Source organism: Pseudorca crassidens, chromosome 15 (genome assembly GCF_039906515.1).
Source record: "Pseudorca crassidens isolate mPseCra1 chromosome 15, mPseCra1.hap1, whole genome shotgun sequence".
Lineage (NCBI taxonomy): Eukaryota > Metazoa > Chordata > Mammalia > Artiodactyla > Delphinidae > Pseudorca > Pseudorca crassidens.
In genome coordinates this window covers 17,116,273-17,134,901 of record NC_090310.1, presented here as the reverse complement: position 1 = coordinate 17,134,901, position 18,629 = coordinate 17,116,273, and the positions used below count along the sequence as shown (strand labels likewise).

At 50.2% G+C, this 18,629-nt stretch overlaps 1 protein-coding gene and 1 long non-coding RNA gene across 8 annotated transcripts in view; one reads left to right on the top strand and one right to left on the bottom strand.

Annotated features, from left to right (window-relative positions):
* Positions 1-12,397, bottom strand: part of LOC137207002 (uncharacterized) — a 28,674-nt gene extending 16,277 nt beyond the window's left edge. Inside the window, exons 1-2 of the long non-coding RNA XR_010934905.1 lie at positions 12,224-12,397; positions 11,875-12,074 (exon numbers count right to left, since the gene is read on the bottom strand). This is a non-coding gene — a long non-coding RNA (uncharacterized lncRNA). The remainder of the gene's footprint in view (positions 1-11,874; positions 12,075-12,223) is intronic.
* The window catches only part of KATNIP (katanin interacting protein), a 200,858-nt gene that overhangs the window by 123,556 nt on the left and 58,673 nt on the right, over positions 1-18,629 (top strand). For all 7 annotated transcript variants that reach the window (XM_067706309.1, XM_067706308.1, XM_067706311.1 and 4 more), the window contains 2 exons: positions 3,068-3,283; positions 14,272-14,409. In XM_067706309.1, coding sequence (XP_067562410.1) covers positions 3,068-3,283; positions 14,272-14,409 — 354 coding nt within the window. The remainder of the gene's footprint in view (positions 1-3,067; positions 3,284-14,271; positions 14,410-18,629) is intronic.

Sequence of the window (18,629 nt, the reverse complement as noted above, 5' to 3'; positions counted from 1 at the left end):
GACACGAACGGTGAAAGGGCAAGGTAGCATCAGGGTGGAGGGATAGCGGATGATGCGTTTCTCTTTTGGGTCAAAAGGTGTGTGTCCAGCACATCCTCTCATCTCTTCCTCTACCCAAGCCTTTCTTATAACTGTTTGGTTCATCGGTCACCCATCTTGTGATTGGCCAATGGGGAGTTAACAGGAAGCCCTCCCAAAGTCACACGTGAAGCTCATATGAAAGCAGAAAGAGCCCTGCTCCAGCCCAGACTGGAGTTCTGGCTTGGAGTCGGGCATCATCATTTAGAGGTCGTGTGACCTTACATAAGCCTCTTAAGCTGTCTGGTCCTGGGGGTGTGTGACTGTCAGACTGGGTAAATACTCCACAGCCCACGGGGCCACTGTGCAGCTGGAAGAGGAAAGGTCTGTAAGGGCAGATGGCTCCGTGCCTGGCACAAGGCAAGGAGGCATCAGGAAATATGCCGTCTAAAAAAATCTAGGGAGGGCTTCCCTGGTGGCGCCGTGGTTGGGAGTCCGCCTGCCGATGCAGGGGGCGCGGGTTCGTGCCCCGGTCCGGGGGGATCCCACATGCCGCGGAGCGGCTGGGCCCGTGAGCCATGGCCGCTGAGCCTGTGCGTCCGGAGCCTGTGCTCCGCAGTGGGGTGGGGCCACAGCAGTGAGAGGTCCACTTACCACAAAAAAAACCAAAAAAAAAAAGAGAAGAAAAATGACACATTTCTTTGTAATGAATGCCGTAGTCAGGATCAAGCAGGGCTTGATCCAGAAGCTCACGCTGTGTCTGTACCGTGTCAGCTGCATCCTGAGCCCCACCCCCACCTCAGTGCCCAGTCCCAGCTCTGCGCTTTCCCTGTGATCCCTCAATAGCTAGAGTGATTCCCACCTCTTGCCCTTATACCCTCAGACTCCACAGTCAGGAGAAAAGAGCAGTTTCTCCACACACAGATCTGAAACTGGGTCACGTGCCCATCGCTGAGCCATTCCCTCAGGTGGCCCGGGTGACAGGACACACTGATCAATTGGACCAGTTCATCTCCTTCTTGGGGTATGAAAGTGTCCATCCCCCATATCTCATGGCTGAGAAAAGAGAAGGGGCATCTTCACCAAAGGAAAAGCAGGTGGTCTTGTTGAGAGCGGGGCAGTGAACGCCAGGGACCGGAAGCTTGCCAGCCAGCATTTGCCTCAGACCCCTCGATCCTAAATCGAGCAGGGGTGGCCATCGGGTTGCAACGCTGACAAGTTGTGACACTTCCTTAGTGAATAGACCCTTCAGCTTCTTCATTTAGAAACCCCGCTGCAGGAATTTGCATACCTTAGATTGCACTGTGCGTGAGATCCAGCAGCCCCTCCTCGAGGCAGCTCGCCTCCCATCTGGCCTCCTCCCAATGGCCAACAACCACGGTGACCAGCGCCGCATCCTCACGCCTCCCACAGGGCGCACCTGGCAGCGGAACGCGCCTCCCAAGCACAAGTTCATTAACCGCCCGATCCCCGAGGCTTGAGCCGGGCCAGTTGAGTTTTATCACCATCCTGCCTGCCTGGGACTCAGGCCCAGGGTAGCAGAGGGCTTGGCCTGGGCCCACAAGGCCCCGCGGCAGAGAAGGAGGAAGCCGTGGCGTCTGCTGATAAACACAGCCCCTGCGTTCCTTCCGGGAGCTGACAGCTGACTTCTCTCCCTGCATGTCCCCATCCCATCACCTGACAATCAAGGCTCATCCAAACACACGCTGAGAGCACTAGCACGTCTCACTGGCTATTAATTAAAAAAATAAGTAGGGAACAGTTGCTGTTCATTTGCTCAGCTTCCTGCTCACAGAACCATTACGGTGTTAATTAAGAGAGGGCATGTGCGTGCGGGGAAGGCACCATTTTCTAAGCGGCTGATCTGTGGCGACCAGCACTGCAGTCGGAGCCCGAAGGGGCCTCGGGAAGCCATTCCACAGTGTGGCCATTGATTGATGGCATTCACGACCTCTCAGACCAGACAACCCACCCGCGAAGGAGGCAGGCATTAAAATCCAGGGAGGAGAGAAATGGGCGGGAGTGGCCACTTAGAGAGTGCACGCAGGCCAGGACTGCTGACCGGGTCTTCTCCGGGTGCGTACCCCACTTAATCTCTGGGACAGGATTGTCAGATCTATGGTGTCATCTCCTGGTCCCCAACCAGGCAGGGGGATGTCAACTGACTTGTCCAGGGTCCTGTGTTATCTACTGTGTTAGATAGGCCATCTGCTAGGCTACCACAGCCAAGTACCACAGACTGGGTGGATAAAACAGCAGAGACTTCTTTTCTCACAGTTCTGGAAGCGAATCCAAGATCCAGGTGTTGGCAGGATGTTCTCCAGCTTCTCACTGAGTCCCCACACGGCCTTTGCGTTGTGCCTGCCCATCCCTGGTGTCTCTCTAGGTGTCCAAATGTCCTCTTCTTGTAAGGACATCAGTCAGAATGGATTAGGCCCACCCTAACGGCCTCATTTCAACTTAATTACCTCTTTAAAGGCCCTGTCTCCAAACAGTCACCTTCTGAGCTACTAGGGTTTGGGCTTCAGTATCTGAATTTGTGTGTGGTGGACACAGTTTTGCCCATAACACCAGCCCAATTCAGCAGAAGTTGTGACATGCCTATAGGACATGAACCCTAGGTAGTGGGTGAGAAAAGTACGTGTTCAGGCAGAATCTGATGCCTTTTAAGCATTCTTTGTTATTTGCAGACTCTTACAGAAGATACTAAGTGCCAGGGTTCATAGTAACTTTTTTTTGGCCATACTGCATGGCTTGCAGGATCTTAGTTCCCCGACCAGGGATCGAACCTGGGCCCCGGCAGTGAAATTGCCAAGGCCTAACCACTGGACCGCCAGGAAATTCCTCTAGTAACTATGTTTGAAACGCCTTAGAAACATGAGCTCATTTAATCTCCATGATAACCATCTGTAATGGGTGCTCTTCTTATCCTCATTGTACAGAGGGGGAAACCCGGCACTGAGCGATTAAATACCTTGTCATTTAGCGGTAGAGCTGGATTCCACCTGTTGTGTTTCCATCCTTTGGCATTACTTTTCTCCTCGCTAAGGACAAATCGGGACCGAAAGCAGAAGAGATCAAGGATGCCATCTACGTGACCATGGATATCCAGTCCAACTGGGGCAGCGCGTCGTGGGTGGGTCTCACAGAAGTGGAATTCTTCGACCGGAACGACATAAAGCTTTATGTGTCGCCTCACGATGTGGCTGTCCGGAACTCTGACACGCCCGGGGAGCCGGGCCACCTGGTCAGCAGGAACTTAGCTGTAAGTGGAGGCGGCCTTGTGTGAGTCTTGGCCGCATGTTTTGATGCATTTTTTCTGCCCACGATAAGCCCACGATAAGGGTGTGGGTGCAGCAAGGGGAAGGATGATGTAGTCGTCCACAGCCATTCATTTGGGCAGGGTGGGGAGGAACCGGAGGGCAAGGTACAGGGAGGGGCCTCCAGCGGCACCCCCCCGCCCTGAGCTCTTGCCCAGATCCCTGCTCTGTAGAGGGTTCTTATGGGGGGTGAGGGGCCAAAGAGGAGCCGGTTCACCCCCTTTATCTACATTGCAGTTTCCCATAGTAACCACCAAACATGGGACCTTGGGATGTCATTGAGGGCAACACCCATGTTTTGTAGATGAAGAAACTAAGGCTTGGACAAGGGCATTGACTTGGCCAAGGTCACACAGCCGGAAGGTCGGGGAGCGGGGAGGGGGGCGGTGCAAATGCACCCCCTGCAGCCTGGCCCAGGGCCCACGCACCCTCTCAGGGTCCTGCTTCCCTGGGGCATGGAGTACGCACCCAGCAAACGTGGAACATCACTTTCTTTTAAATAAATGAAAGTTAAAAAAGGAAAAGCACTGACATTTTCTCTTCCTGCCGCTTGCAAGCTGGACACAGGAGACTAGACAGACCGCCCAGCACTGACATCTTTACGGTGCTAGTGCTTCAGCGTCAGTCACCGTGACCTCTGGGTGGGGCCCGAGATATGGGGAATAGAGGTTGCCTCTGGGCCACAGAACTGGCTGAGCAAGGGACAGGGGCGATAGGAAGACTTTCGCTTGGATGCTTTTTTGCATCTTTTAAATTTCCTGCGACGTACATGTATTTGCTATTCCAAAGAACAAATTATTAATTTTTTAAAGGTATTGAAAATGAAGACAATTGCCACATGTTCAGTTCTTGCTTTGTGCCGGCACCATGCTAAGTGTGTTGTGTGTATAATCTTATATAAACGAAACAGTGTACAGGCTGGAGAAGCAGAGAGGCCTGGGTTCAAAGCTTAATCACTTACAGCTTCATGATCGTGGGCAACTCACCTAACATCTACTTTGATTTCCTCGTCTGTAAAACGGGGAGAATAATAATACTTACGTTCATACGCTGTTTTAAGGATCACGTGTAAATATGATCCTCACTCTTCGAAAGGGCTTCAAAACATCATCTATTACTGTTTCCGTCGTTACTAGTCGTAGTAGCAGTAATGCCACTATGAAGTAAATATTATTGCCATTTAAAGGAAAAGAAGCAAGAAAGGAGGGCTTTGAAACCCCCAGCTCTAGAGACCCAGGTTCTGGTCTTGACTCTCTAGCCTTGGGCGTCTTACCTGCCTTCTCTGAGAGTCACTTTTTTCTGCGCCCTGTAGAATGGGAGTGGAGGGCCTGGATAATTCGTATGATGCTTATTTTTCCAGCAAAAGAAACTGAGTCTGCCTCTCTTTAGCAGATTTTTGAAAAGAAATTTTTTGCAAGGCTTTTGAGTAGCTGGTGTGTTCACTGTCACCCAGGCCGAAAGAGGACAGGCCCGTGGCAACTTGGGGTTCTGCGTAGCTTCCCGGGATGCATGAGTACCGACAGCTTGGTCTTCTTTTTTTTTGGGGGGGGGTGCAGTGTTTGTTGGTTGGTTGGTTAGTTGGTTTGTCGTCTTGTCATTCTGCTGGAGATACCCAGTCCAGGAAAGGCAGGCTGATGGACCAACCTGGCTAGGAGGGCCAGGCACCTTGCTGCCAGTTCCACTAAGATGCCCCAAGTGGGGCAGGGAGGGAATTTTCCCTGAAGAAATTTGTGGTTGTTACTGAAAGAAAGGCAGGTAGATGTGAGATAGCCAGGAAACACCGCCTGTCCGTAGGGTTGGACTGAGTGGTTTCTGAGCCCACTTAAAGATTAGCAGCTCTGGGACCTTGAGGGAAACAGGTCGTGGCCACTTGGACGCTCTGGGCTTGCATCCCCCGCTCTGCTCCTGCTTCAAGTCTGTAGGCTCCCGTGCGTGCTGCTGAGGCTTGGACCAGCCCTCGCTAAACCTCTCCCGTCCCCCTTGTGCGCAAAGCAGTGGCACTTTGGAAGCCTACTGTACAGAACAGAGCATACCAGGGGCGATAAAAAGCATCACTGGATTTAATGGGGACAGATTCTGATGATTGCTCTCCCCTTTTCTCTGTTTAGCAGAGGCTGATGAGCATTGCCATGGATAGCAGTGAGGACTTGGGCCCAGGGTTTGGGTGGGTTTCGTTTTTTGTTTTTTTCTTAAATTTTGGGCCCTGAGGCAGCTGTCTCACCCTGGGCTGCTAGATCTCTGGGCCCAGCTGTGGGTGGGCTGGATTCCCCCTGCTGCCCTGGCCTGGGGTCTTTCTGATAGTCGCCCTGTGAACCACGCCTGGGGCCACCAGAACACACTGCCTCTCAGAGCCATTCAGTTTCGCTGGGGTCTCGGGCATCCCTCACTGATTCCTCACATGAACCTCGGGATGACTTTCCGCATCTGATAAACGAGAAAACCGAGTCTCAGGGAGGATGAGTGACTCGTCCAGGCCACACTGCTGTGGAGTGGTGGGGCTCGGCTGAAAGCTGAGGAGAAGATACCTGAAAGCAGAGTCTGGGTTTGAAAGAGAAGTTGCTTCAGTGGAGGTGAATGTGGCACCTGCGGGGGGCTGTATGAGTGCCCCGTGTTCAGTGCAAACCCTCCTTCCTGCCCTGCCCACCCCATCTCTCTCCTCGCCACCCCCAGGCCCATGGCTTCAAGTTGGCTCCAAATTTATATGCCCAGCCCTGCCTGCTTCCGAGTTCCTGACTTGAACGTCAGCTTCCGCTCAACACCTCAGACTTCAGAGACCTGAAACCTGAGTGTCGATTCCCTGGCCCACGCCCTCATCTCTTCCTCCTCCAGCTCAGTAAATGGCATCCCCATCCGCTCAGCTGCAAAGCCCACCACTTAAGAGCCTCCCTCGGTTGCCCCACGCCCCCTCCCCTTCCAACACATCAGGAAGTCCTATTGATTCCGCCTCCAACACGGAGCCTGGATCGGGCCCCTGCTCTCCATTTCCACTGGTTCTTCCCAAGTCTGATCAGCTGCCCCCTCTCACTGGAACTATTAAGTGGTCTCCTCTCTCACTCCTTTCTTCCATTCTTGCCCCCATCCACTCCATTTTCCACTCTGTATCCAAAGCGATCTTTAACGAATGTCAGCTTGTAGCCCTCCCCTGCTTAAAACCCCTGCCGTGACTTTCTGGGGAAAATTGGATGCCTCTCTGTGGCCCCGGAGGCTGTCTGTGAACCGACCTCCAGCTCCCTCTCTGCCGGCCTCACATACCAGGGCTCCCTTCTGCTCCCTTGACCTGCCAAGCTCGTTCTCACCTGTGGGTTCGGCACTTGCCGCCCCCTCTGCCCAGAGCATCCCTCCTCCAGATGTTCATGTGGCTCCTTCCTTTCTCGTCACTCAGATTTCAGCCCAGGTGTCACTTTCTCAGCAAGACCTTCCCGGACTCTACAAGCTGGAGGAGTCCTGTTCCCTCCCTATGCCAGTCTCTATCACATCAGCTTTGTTCATTTTTTTCAGACCACTTCCCACCATCAAAAGTGATTTTGTTCACTTGTTTCTGATCTGTCTCCTCCCACCAACCTGTACGTTCTTGTCCGTCCTATTCACACTGTATCCCTAGCACGTAGAGCAATACATTTTTGAACTTTTAAAAATAAATGATTATAGACTCACAGGAAATTGTTTTTAAAAAAACAGTGCAGGGCTTCCCTGGTGGCGCAGTGGTAGAGAGTCCGCCTGCCGATGCAGGGGACACGGGTTCGTGCCCCGGTCCGGGAGGACCCCACATGCCGCGGAGTGGCTGGGCCCGTGAGCCCTGGCCACTGAGCCTGCGCATCCGGAGCCTGTGCTCCTCAACGGGAGAGGCCACAACAGTGAGAGGCCTGTGTACCGGGAAAAAAAAAAAAAAAGTGCAGAAAAGAGAAGAACAATAGAGAAAAATCAACAAAGCCAAAAGTTGTTTTTTGGAAGAATCAACAAAATGAACAACCTTTAGCTAGACTGAGCAAGAAAAAAAAAGGGGGAAATATTCAAATTACTAAAATCAGGAATGTAAAAGGGGCCACATCACTACCAAACTAATAGAAATAAAAAGGATTACAAGGGAATATTGTGAACAATTTTATGCCAACAAATTAGATATCCTAGATGAAATGGACAAATTCCTAGAAAGACACAAATTACCAAAACTGAATCAAGAAGAAATAGAAAATCTGAATAGACGTATAGCAAGAAAAGAGATTGAATTAGTAATCAATAAAAAACTTCCCACAAAGAAAAGCCTGGGACCAGATGGCTTCACTGGTGAATCTTACCAAATATTTAAAGAATTAGCACCAAGCCTTCACAAACTGTTCTAAAATACAGAAGAAGAGAGAACACTTCCCAGCTCATTCTCTGAGGCCAGTATTACCCTGATACCAAAACCAGAAAAAGCCATCACAAGAAAACTACAGACCAGTATCCCTTATGAATACAGATGTAAAAATCCTCAACAAAACATTAACAAATCAAATCTAGCAGTTTATAAAAGGATTTATATATCAAGCCCTAGTGGAGTTTATTCCAGGAATGCAAAGTTGTTCAACATGTGAAAATTAATCAACAGAATACAACATATTAATCGAATAAAGGAGGAAATAACCACATGATGTCTTAATAGACACAGAAAAGGCATTTGATAAAATTCAACATTCTTTCATGATAATACATCAACAAACCAAAATAGAAGGAAACATCCTCAGTCTGATAAAGGGCATTTATGAAAACCCACAGCTAACATCATACTGAATGGTGGAAGACTGAAAGCTTTCCCTCTAAGACCAGGAATGGGACAAGGACGCTTGCTTTCATCACTCCTATTCAGCATTGTACTGGAGATTCTACCCAAGGAAGTTAAGCTAGAAAATGAAATAAGAGGTTGGAAAGGAGGAAATAAACTATATTTGCAGGTGAAATGATCTTATATACAGAAAATCTTAAAGAATTCACAGAAGTTACTGGTAAAGCTAACATGGAGTTCAGCAAGCTTAGAGAATAAAAGATCAATATACAGAAATCAGTAGTATTCCTATACACTAGCAATGAACCATCCGAAAAGGAAATTAAGAAAATTTCCATTTATAATAGTTTGATGCTATTTAAGAATAAAATACTTAAGAATAGACTTCACCAAATAAGTGAAAGACTTGCACACTGAAAAGTACAAAATATTGTTGACAGAAATTAAAGAAGACCTAAATGATGAAAGCTGAAAAGATATATGTGTTCATGGATTGGAAGACTTAATACCACTGATATGGCAGTGCTCCCAAATTATCTACAGATTCAATGTAATCCTACTGCCTTTTTTGTGGAAATTGACAAGCTGGTTCTAAAGTGTATAATGGAAGCTCAAAGAACCCAGAAGAGCCAAAACAATGTTGGAAAAGGACAAAGTTGGAGGACTCCCACTTTGAGTGAGTCCAGTTTCAAAACTTACCACCAAGCCACAGTAATTACGACTGTGTGGTTCTGGCCTGAGGATAGACATATAGATCAAGGGAATGGAATTGAGAGTCCAGAAATAGATTCATGCATCTATAGTCAATTGATTTTTAACAAGGATGCCAATACCATTTGATGAGGAAAGAACAGTTTCTTTTCAACAGATGGTATTGGAACAACTGGATTTCCACATGCAAAAGAATGAAATTGGACTTCTACACACCATTTACCAAAACTAACTCAAGGGGTCAAATACCTTGAGACTTTTACAGTGTTAAGGCTATAAAACACTTAGCAGAAAACATAGGTGTAAATCTTCATAGCCTGGAATTTTTCAATGGAGTTTTAGATATGACCTCCAAAGCATAAACAACAAAAGAAAAAAATAGGTAAATCAGACCTCATCAAAATTTTTAAACAAACGAAAATTTTCAAACATTTTTGCTTCAAAGGACATTATCAAGAAAGTAAAAAGATAACCTACAAAAAAGGAGAAAATATTTGCAAATCGTGTATGTGATAAGGGTCTTGTATGCAGAATATATGAAGAAAAGGACTCAGACTCAACAACAAAAAGACAAACAACCCAGTGAAAATATGGCCAAGATACTCTGAATAGACATTTCTCCAGAGATGATCTACAAATGGCCAACAAGCACATGAAAAGATGCTCAGCATCATTAGCCATTAGGGAAATGCTAATCAAAACCATAAGGACATATACTTCATACCCGTTAGGATGTTATAGTTTCTTTAAAAAAAGAAAACAGAAATAACAAGTATTGGTGAACAGCATATGGAAAAATTGGAATCATTATACCTTGCTCGTGGGAATGTAAAAATAAAATGATATGGCCATTGTGCAAAATAGTCTGGCAGTTCCTTAAAAAGTTAAATGTAGGGCTTCCCTGGTGGTGCAGTGGTTGAGAGTCCTCCTGCCAATGCAGGGGACACGGATTCGTGCCCCGGTCCGGGAGGATCCCACATGCCGCCGAGTGGCTGGGCCCGTGAGCCATGGCCGCTGAGCCTGTGCATCCGGAGTCTGTGCTCCGCAACGGGAGAGGCCACAGCAGTGAGAGGCCCGCGTACCGCAAAAAAAAAAAAAAAAAAAAAAGGAGTTAAGTACTGATACATGCTACAACATAGATAAACTTGAAAGCATTATGCTGAATGACGGATGTCAGACATAGGGATCATATATTGTATGACAGCATTTATATGAAATGTCCAGAATGAGTGAATCCATAGAGACAGAAAGTAGACTAGAGGTTGCCAGGGACTGGGGGAACGGGGAGTGACTGCTAAAGGGCTTCTTTTGGGGGTGATAAAAATATGCTAGGAAAAGATAGTGGTGATGGTTGCATCACCTTGTGACTATACTAAAAACACCACTGACTCGTACACTTTAAAGTGGTGATTTTATGTATGTGAATTATATCTCAGTTTTTAAAAAAGTATAGAGAGGTCCCATGTGCCTTTGCCCAGCTTCCCCCAATGGTAACATCCTACGTGACCATAGTACATTATCAAAACTAGGAAAGTGACATTGGTATAATGTGCAGACCTTCATACACGTGTGTGTGTGTGTGTGTGTGTGTGTGTGTGTGTGTGTATGTAAGTTCTTTTCAGTTTTTGTTTTGTTTTGGGCTTTTTTTTGCGGTACGCGGGGCTGTCACTGTTGTGGCCTCTCCCGTTGCGGAGCACAGGTTCTGGACGCGCAGGCTCAGTGGCCATGGCTCACGGGCCCAGCTGCTCCGCGGCATGTGGGATCCTCCCGGACCGGGGCACGAACCCGTGTCCCCTGCATCGGCAGGCGGACTCTCAACCACTGCGCCACCAGGGAAGTCCAGTTCTTTTCAGTTTTGTTACGTGTAGATTTGTGGAACCACCACCACATCAAGATGCAGAACAGCTCCATCACCTCAAAGGAATTCCCTCATGCGACCCTTTATAGCCACCCCTCCCCACACCTGTCCCTAACCCAGACAGCCACCAACCTATTCTCTATACTTTTTGTCCTTTCAAGAATGCTATATACATGGAATCATACTATATGTAACCTTTCTGAGACTGACTTTTTCCCACTCAGTATAATGCCCTTGACATCTAACCAAATTTTTGTATCAGGAGTTTGTTCCTTTTTAAGGTGATAACTTATTAAATCGGGGCTACTTCTGAGGGCAGTCCAGCGTCTCCCTGGGGGTGTGTGGATCTGTGTTAGCTTAAAGCTGGAGAAAGCACCTATGTTAGGAGTTAGAAAGTTACCTCCTGAGAGAGGCCTTCTTCTCTGACCATCTATTCTAAACTAGTCCTTCCATTGGCCATTAATAATTCTCTCATATTTTCTTCATTGAATTTATTCCCCCACCCCCAGCCCCACTTGATTTTTTTTTTTCTTGGCTGTGTTACTTGTTTGCCTCCCCTCCTGGCACAGAGCTGGGATCTGCTGGGCCAGGCGCCCCCCGCACTCGGTATTTGTTGAGCAGGTGGGTAGCAGATGCCATTGGCGCCTCCCGCAGGCCCTTCCCACCTTGGTCCCTGCTGGCTGCTCTTCCCACTGCCAGCACACACATTTCTCCGATGGAGGATCTGTTTTCTGGCCTCCAGGGCCCGCTTTGCCTCCCCTGTAGCAGGCCCAAACTGGTGGGGAACTGAGCCCCCAGGAGCAGCCCTGAACCTACACTGATGGGAACTGGGGTGTGGATACCCCAGCTCCCTTGTCCCGGAAGTGGAGTCACCCTGAGGTGTGTTCCACACTGGCTCCCAGGTTCCCTGGTGGCGTGGAGCTCACAGGTGTGCCTAGCCTGGTAACACACTCTTTATGGAATGCCTCTCGCCCTCTCATTTCCCCACCCTCCAGCTGGTGTTTCCTTCACTGTCTAAATCAACTCCTTACACTTGCCTTGCCTCAGGGTCTTCTCCTGGGGCAATCCAAACCAACACAGAATGAATGAATGAATGAATGAATTAAAAACCTAGGTTTAAATCCTCACTCCATCACTTGGGCAAACCACACCTTTTCTGGACTCTGGTCTTCCTTCGGTGACACGGGTGCTACTGCAGTACTCACCTTCCAGGGCTTGGAGAGAACCCAGTGAGATAACGGCGGTGCCCAGGTGCCCTGATTCTTGGTCTGCCATCTTGATTACCACCTGCGATGGGCAGGTGCAGCAGATGCTCTCCTGCTGGCCTGGCACCTGGAGGTTTGCCCAGCGTGCCTTGGGTCAGCCCTCAGCAGCTTCCTAGCAGCCTTCCTCTCGGGGACTCTGTCTGTGGAAAGGAAACATCAGAAGGCCCAGTTGCTAATGAGGCCCAGATTTACCCACAGGTTAATGTTCTCCGACTTTGAACACCACGACTCCCACTTAGCCCTCCCGTTATCCCTCCTGCAGACGGAAATGTGATGGGAAATCAATTACAGTCCCCTCGCTTGTGTCTAAGGGTCAGCCTTCAGTCTCTGCCTTTGTCAAGCAGCCTCAGCGACCCATTTTAGGCTCCAGTGAAGAGAAGGAATGAGACTCCCCTGCTGGATTTGAGATGTGCTATCTTTGACCCCTCGCAGCTGCCCAGAGCACTAAAAGTTCTCGCAGAGCTTCAGAAACTTGCCAGAATAAGTCAGAACCCCTTGAACTCATCTCTCCCCCTTAACAAAGCAGCCTCCTCCCTCCTGAAAGGCACCATTGTCACTGGGACAAGCCACCTCTGTCCTCCGTGCAGCTGGAGCCTGAGCCTCACGTCTCCTGGGGGCCAGCAGACCCCAGAGGCAGGCACGGTCCTGGGGATGGGAGCCCATGGAGACACTCGCAAATATGGGGCGATGCTCCTTTTAGATAAAAGGAGCAACTTCAGCCAGCGTCAGAGATACAGGCTGCTTATTGGCAGATGGGACTTTGACTGTTCAGCCCCTAAGCAGGGACCCTAAACTAATGCCTGCAGGGGCCGGGCAGAAGCATAACCAGGGAGGCGAGGTGGGTGTAGAACAGTAGGGAATGGTGAGGACTGGGGCACCGGAGGGCACCTGCCCTGGCCGCCAGAGCAGTGCACTCAGCTCCAGCCAACGGCTGTCAGGGACCCCGTGTTGCCGCGTCTCCTAAGTCTGTAGACAAGCCAGACATCTAGCTCTGAGGGGGAGGGGATATCTTCCACCTTAAAGTCTTGGCAACGAATTTGCCTTTAAAAAAAAACAAAACACTTTCATGAGCTAGACAAAATAGCTCTGCCGGCCAGAACAGTTTAGTCTCTAAAGTTTCAGGGAGAGGACAGATATTAGGAGGTACATTTCACTTATCTGTTCATTTCTTCATTCAACGATTGTTCAAAAAATTCAATTTAAAGATTTTTTTGTCATTGACCAGGTGCCAAGGAACTGTGCTGAACGCTAAGGGTTCTGGAATGAATTAGAAGAGCTCGCAGCTGAGTGTGCGTGTATGTGTGTGTGCGCGCGCGTGCGTGTGTTGGTGGGGGGGGTGACATAGACATGAAGACAGGTACTTGTGGGACACTGGGTAATTGTAACCTCAGGTGTTGCAAGGAGCCGTGGGCACCTGGAGAAGGGAGTGATTGTGTCAAGGGAAGGGGTGACAGTGGGGGAGACAGCGCATCTGAGCTGAAGTTCCCAGGGGGAGAAGGGCAGGAGAGTACTGCACTCAGAGGCCCAGCCTGTGCAAAGGCACAGAGGCCGAGCCAGCATGGACATATTTGGGAACAACTGTGCGTTTTGTCCAGACAGAGAGCAGAAGAGGTACCCAAAGAGACAAGAGAAGAGGTGACCAGGGCTGAGAAAAGTCCCCCGATTTCACTTTTTCCCATCTGCATCCCAAGCACTCATGATACGAAATTTTGTTGGTGCAAATGAAAATGACAGCAAGGCTCCCCTTCTCCTCTGCCTCTTTGGCCTTGAGAATGGCCTTGGCAGCCTCCCTGGCAGGCGGAAACTGCACACAGGGGTCCCAAGGCTTGGAAACCCTGAAAGGGAACAGAATAAATCCTGAGGCTCAGTGCCATGGCCCCGTCCCAACAAACGCCTGAGCCAGTGTCTTTCTTTTCTATTTTTAAAATTTTTTAAATTCTACAGGGTTTTACAAAAGAAAATCAAAGGCTCTGTTTGCCAGGTTAATCAAATAGCTCAAGTCGTGGCTCTTTTCCCGTCCTTCTCCTCCAGTCTCTCTCCCCAGCAAAGCCGATTAGGTTGATTAAAATAAAGCCCGCTGCATTTTAAATTTGGTCTGGGTGGCAGGGGCAGAGAGGCCCACGTGACAGCTTTGTGCTGGGGACGAGGGTCAGTAGCCTGCTCCAAAATGCGGTCCAGATGGGGTGAGATCTAAGACCCCACCCAGGATGAAGTAGAGAAGGTGGGTGGCTTCCCACCCTCATCCTCCCCTGGTTTCCATAGTCACTGCCCGCTTACTTTGGGGTAAGGCAGAACTGTGCTAACAATAACAACTTCCTTCTCTTGCTGGCGTTTCAGGGCAAGAAAGACCCTTCCTTGTGGACGTGCCCCTTCCACCCGCCGCTCCAGCTCTTTTTTGTTATCCGCAACACGAGACAGCTGCGTGACTTTGGTCTAACCAAGATCAAGGTTTGGAATTACTGCACGGCTGACGGCGTAAGTAACAGGCTCCGGTTCCTGGCTGGGCATTTGCCTGATGGAAGCACTTGGTGCTTTCCCGTAGCCTGATTCCCGAAGTTGCAAACTGGGCGCCACGAGGCCCCGTTGCCCTTCCTCCTGGGTGTAGCAAGCGCCTGCTGGGGGATTTCACTTCGCGTTGTCAGAGCCCCCAGGAGCAGAGCCTCCGCTGAAGTTCTGGGAAGTAGAATCAGGTCACCTTTCGGGGGAACTGAAGAAATATGAACCGAGGCACAGTTTTAACAGATAAGGAAACAGACACACAGAGAGGTTACGTAACGTGGCCCAAGGCACACAGCCAGTGAGCGTCAGAGTGAGAATTTGAATCCCTGCAGTCAGACTCCAGGCCCATCGGCTTAGCCAGCGCTTCTCCAACCGTATCCGCAACAACTTGCCTGGGATCTTGGTAAAAAGCGGGTTCTCATCCAGCGGGTCTGGGGCAGGGCCCGAGATTCTGCACGTCTAACCAGCTCTCACATGTACCAGTGATCCTGGTGTGTGCACCCCACTCTAAACAGCCAGGCCCTTAACCTCTGTGCTCTTCAGCCCCTCTGGTTTCAGAACCCCTCCCCTCCTTCCCACCCTCATACACTACCCAGGTCCTCATCCTTGCTTTCTTCTCCGGGCTGTTTTTCACATGTTCATGTGCATTTATTCCTCCATTCAACCTTGATTAGTGAGCACATCCTAGGTACCATCAGGCTTCATGATCGATTCTGAGCGCACGGATGTAAAGACACAGTCCATGCCTTGGAGGTACTCCTTATCTAAAAGCTGGCAGACAAGTACATGTGGACGTGTGAGGCAGTGTGATGAAGGCCTTGATAAAGCTGAACCCAGAGAGCCACGGGTTTCAAACAGAAGCCCCAGGGACTCAGCAGGGAACGCAGTGAGCAAGGAGGGACAGGACTCCCGCAGCCTCTCTCGGTTTCCCCTCTTATGATAGAAAAGGGAGCAAAACTTGTTCTACTTTCCTTTCTAATCTGCTATAAGGGAAGCAGTAGTACAAGCGAGATGATAAATGGCAACCAATCCTCGGCCTCAATGTTGTTAGAGAGACGCTAGGGCCTGGTGGGGAGCGTGGCAGACTGGCAAGCGCATGGCCCAGGTAAAGGGCGGGGCACTTTTCAGCTTTAACTAATGACTGACGTGAAGCAATGCCAGCCAGCGCTGCTGGACCTTCTGAACGTTCCCAGAGAGCTGGGAATCTGGATTTTGAGATGAGCTATGCTGTTTGCAAACGTCAGAAGCTAATTTCACTTCTTTTGAAGCCACCATACAGTTCAAACCAAACTCATCTTTGGGCTGGAGCTAGCCGTTCCCAGTCTGCGGTTGCTGGAGCCTGGAGGAGGGAGCCCGCCTCAGGCTGGGAGAGGTCAGGGAAGGTGCTTTAAAGAGCGCGTACCTGAGCTCTAGTGGAAAGAGAAGCCCTGAGCCAGACAGAAAAGGGAAAGCCTCTCCAGGTGGAGGGAGCTTCGCGGGCGAAGGCGTGGAGGTGTGGAAGAGTACAGCCTCCTAATCGCTCTCCCTGACCCCGGGCCCAAGCCTCCGGTCTGTCTCCAGTAGCCACTGCGAGGTCTGATCACGACTCTACTGTTTCAAGCCCTCAAAGGCTCCCCTTGATCCAGAGAATGCAGGACAGAGGGCCCCTAATCCCTGTGCGTCAAGCCCGCCTCTCTCTTGGCACCCGCCCCTTGACCAGGCCACCCTCCAGAGTGCCAGCTGCTCGTGGCTCTCCACCGCCCTCCCTGGTAGGCGCACCTTTAGTCCCTGGCCCCTCCCATCTCGCTCAACTCGAAATGCTCGCCTCTGCCTTGTATTCCTGGGAAACCCAGACGTCCCTTTCTCCAGGATGCTCGCCTGACCCCCTGACCCTTGTGCACTTCTGGACCTCATGAACTGGTTCTATCGCCCCTGTACCAGGATGGGCACTTGTCCCCCCATCACACTCTGGGCCTCTTGGGAGCAGGGCCTGCGTCATCTCCACCACTGCTCTGTTCCAAGTAGAAATACATGGTTGTTGGATGAATGAATGAGTTCATTCCCCCAAGAGCCCGTAAGCAATTGTCTCATCCTTCTTGAGATCCAGATGAGAGACTGAGAGTAGGAGGGGTTAGGATGCTTGCCCAAGGTCATAGCGCAGGTTAGAGGCCAGCTGGGGCTCAATCAGGAGACTCCGTGCCCCCTCCCACCTTGCCGTCCTTCCCTCCTGTACCTCTTCTGGCTGGTTCTTCGCTCACCCACTCACCCAGCCGTCCCTCCAGCTCCCGAATAACCATCTGCTAGGCTCTGGGGATCTGGAGGCTAACATGGCAGACGCGGTCCCAGCCGGCTCTGTTCACACACTATGCTGCCCCAGAGAAGTAACAAAAAGCTTTCTCTGATTTCTCTGTTTTGATTTTTTTTTTCAAACAAATGCCTAAAGTTTAAATTTGAGAAAAAGTCCAAACTATTGGAACAAATGAGAAAGTTCCTGTGGGCGTGTCAGCCTCCCCTGCCCGGGGTGTGCGCAGGGGCTGTCCTCTAGGCCCCGGATGCAGCCCCGGCCCCATGTAGCTGCGGCGCGTTCCCAGCATCTAGGGCTGGGTCCTCTCCTTCTCCAGTTCACCCGGCACTTCCTGGCAGGCGGTCACCAGTATATTCTGGACTGGTTAATGAAACGGCGCTGGCTGCACAAGCCCGTGCCCTGTAGCTCATCAACTATATCGCTCAGGCCAAGAAAAGCAGATTTTATGTGCTATATTACAAAGAAGATAAGCTTCGTCCCTTTTGGCTGAGGCCTGCCTTTCTTCTTTAACCTGCACTCGGCCTTCCCTGTGTGCTGAGAACAGAAAAGGAGCAGGACACCAGGGCGTCGTTGCTGTTGTGGGCGCTTCGGGGAGCAGCCGGCTGCGGGGATTAGAGACTTGAGGTGTTTCTACACAGAGGAGTGTGTGGAGGACCGCAGTCCCCGGCAGGGCCACCACTTATGTAACGCACATCTATCTGTTGACAGAATTTTCCGGGGACAGAAAGCGCAAACAAATGCAGCTGCAGGTTGGTTTCATTTAATAATCTCCAGAGAATGCTGTTACCGTGTGTTTTAGAGGAGATAAAATGAGAGTTTATAGGAAATACAGCTCAGCCCAGCAGACACGGCTTGTTAAGACAGTGTTTTGTGTCCGGGAATTCAAGGAAGCGAAGTACAGTCTGAGGCGCTGATCCAACCAAGGCTTATTTAGAGCATAAGAAAAGAAGGTGCTAGAAGAAAAGGAGTCTCTTATTGGAAAATCTGCTGCCCGTTTAATCCTCGGGCTAACTTGGATGGGTTCCTTCCCCCTCGTTAGGTGATGCGGTAAGCGTAAACCGGCCCGGAGGAGAGGACTTCCGGGCAGGGTAAGGACACGGAGGCTAGCATCTGTCCACGCAGGCACACAGGGTGGCCCGCAGATGTGAGTACTCATCACAGCTGCTGTTTACCCAATGCTGCATGCATCAGGCAGGCGTGAAGCCCCCACTGAGCGCTCCATAAACATTTGATGCCTGAACAAAGAGCTGAACAAATGAATCATCTCAATTAACCTCCCAACCACCCTACAAGGTGGATGTGGTCGGGCCCCACGTTGTAGATAAAGAAGCTGGGGCTCAGGATAAAAAGCTCCTGCGGGACAGATAGCTGCGTCTGTTTTGTCAACTCTGCTTGGAAATGGCTGCCTGGAGGGCTGTCTTGGGAAGGATTTAGAACTTTCCTTCTGGTTCATCCAGGAAAGGGTGTGTGATGGATCCGCGATGCCTGTCTCGGGCTCAGGAGGAGGACGCGATAATATGTTTGTCACATTTTGTGATGTTTCCCCAGATTAAATGACTGGCCCAGCTAGTGAGGAGTCAGGGACCGAGGTGGGAAGGGAACATGGGGCTGTGGGTTTCCCTGCGGTTTTTCTCGACATGGCTTCCCCTGCAGAGCGACATCTGCTAGGAGAAAGGAATCAATGGTCTCCCTCCTCTAGGATGTAATAACCCATCCAAAAAGTGGGCTTTCAGCTGCTCGCCACGGTCCATCTGTTTTCGTTTATAATAAGCACATTCATCATCTACGTGGCACCATTCCATCACCATTTTCACCTGCAGCATCACCATGCAGATGCCACCTCCAGCCTGGTCACAACAGCAAGTGAGGCAGGACCCAGTGATATATTTTATGCATGGAAATGGTGCTCACT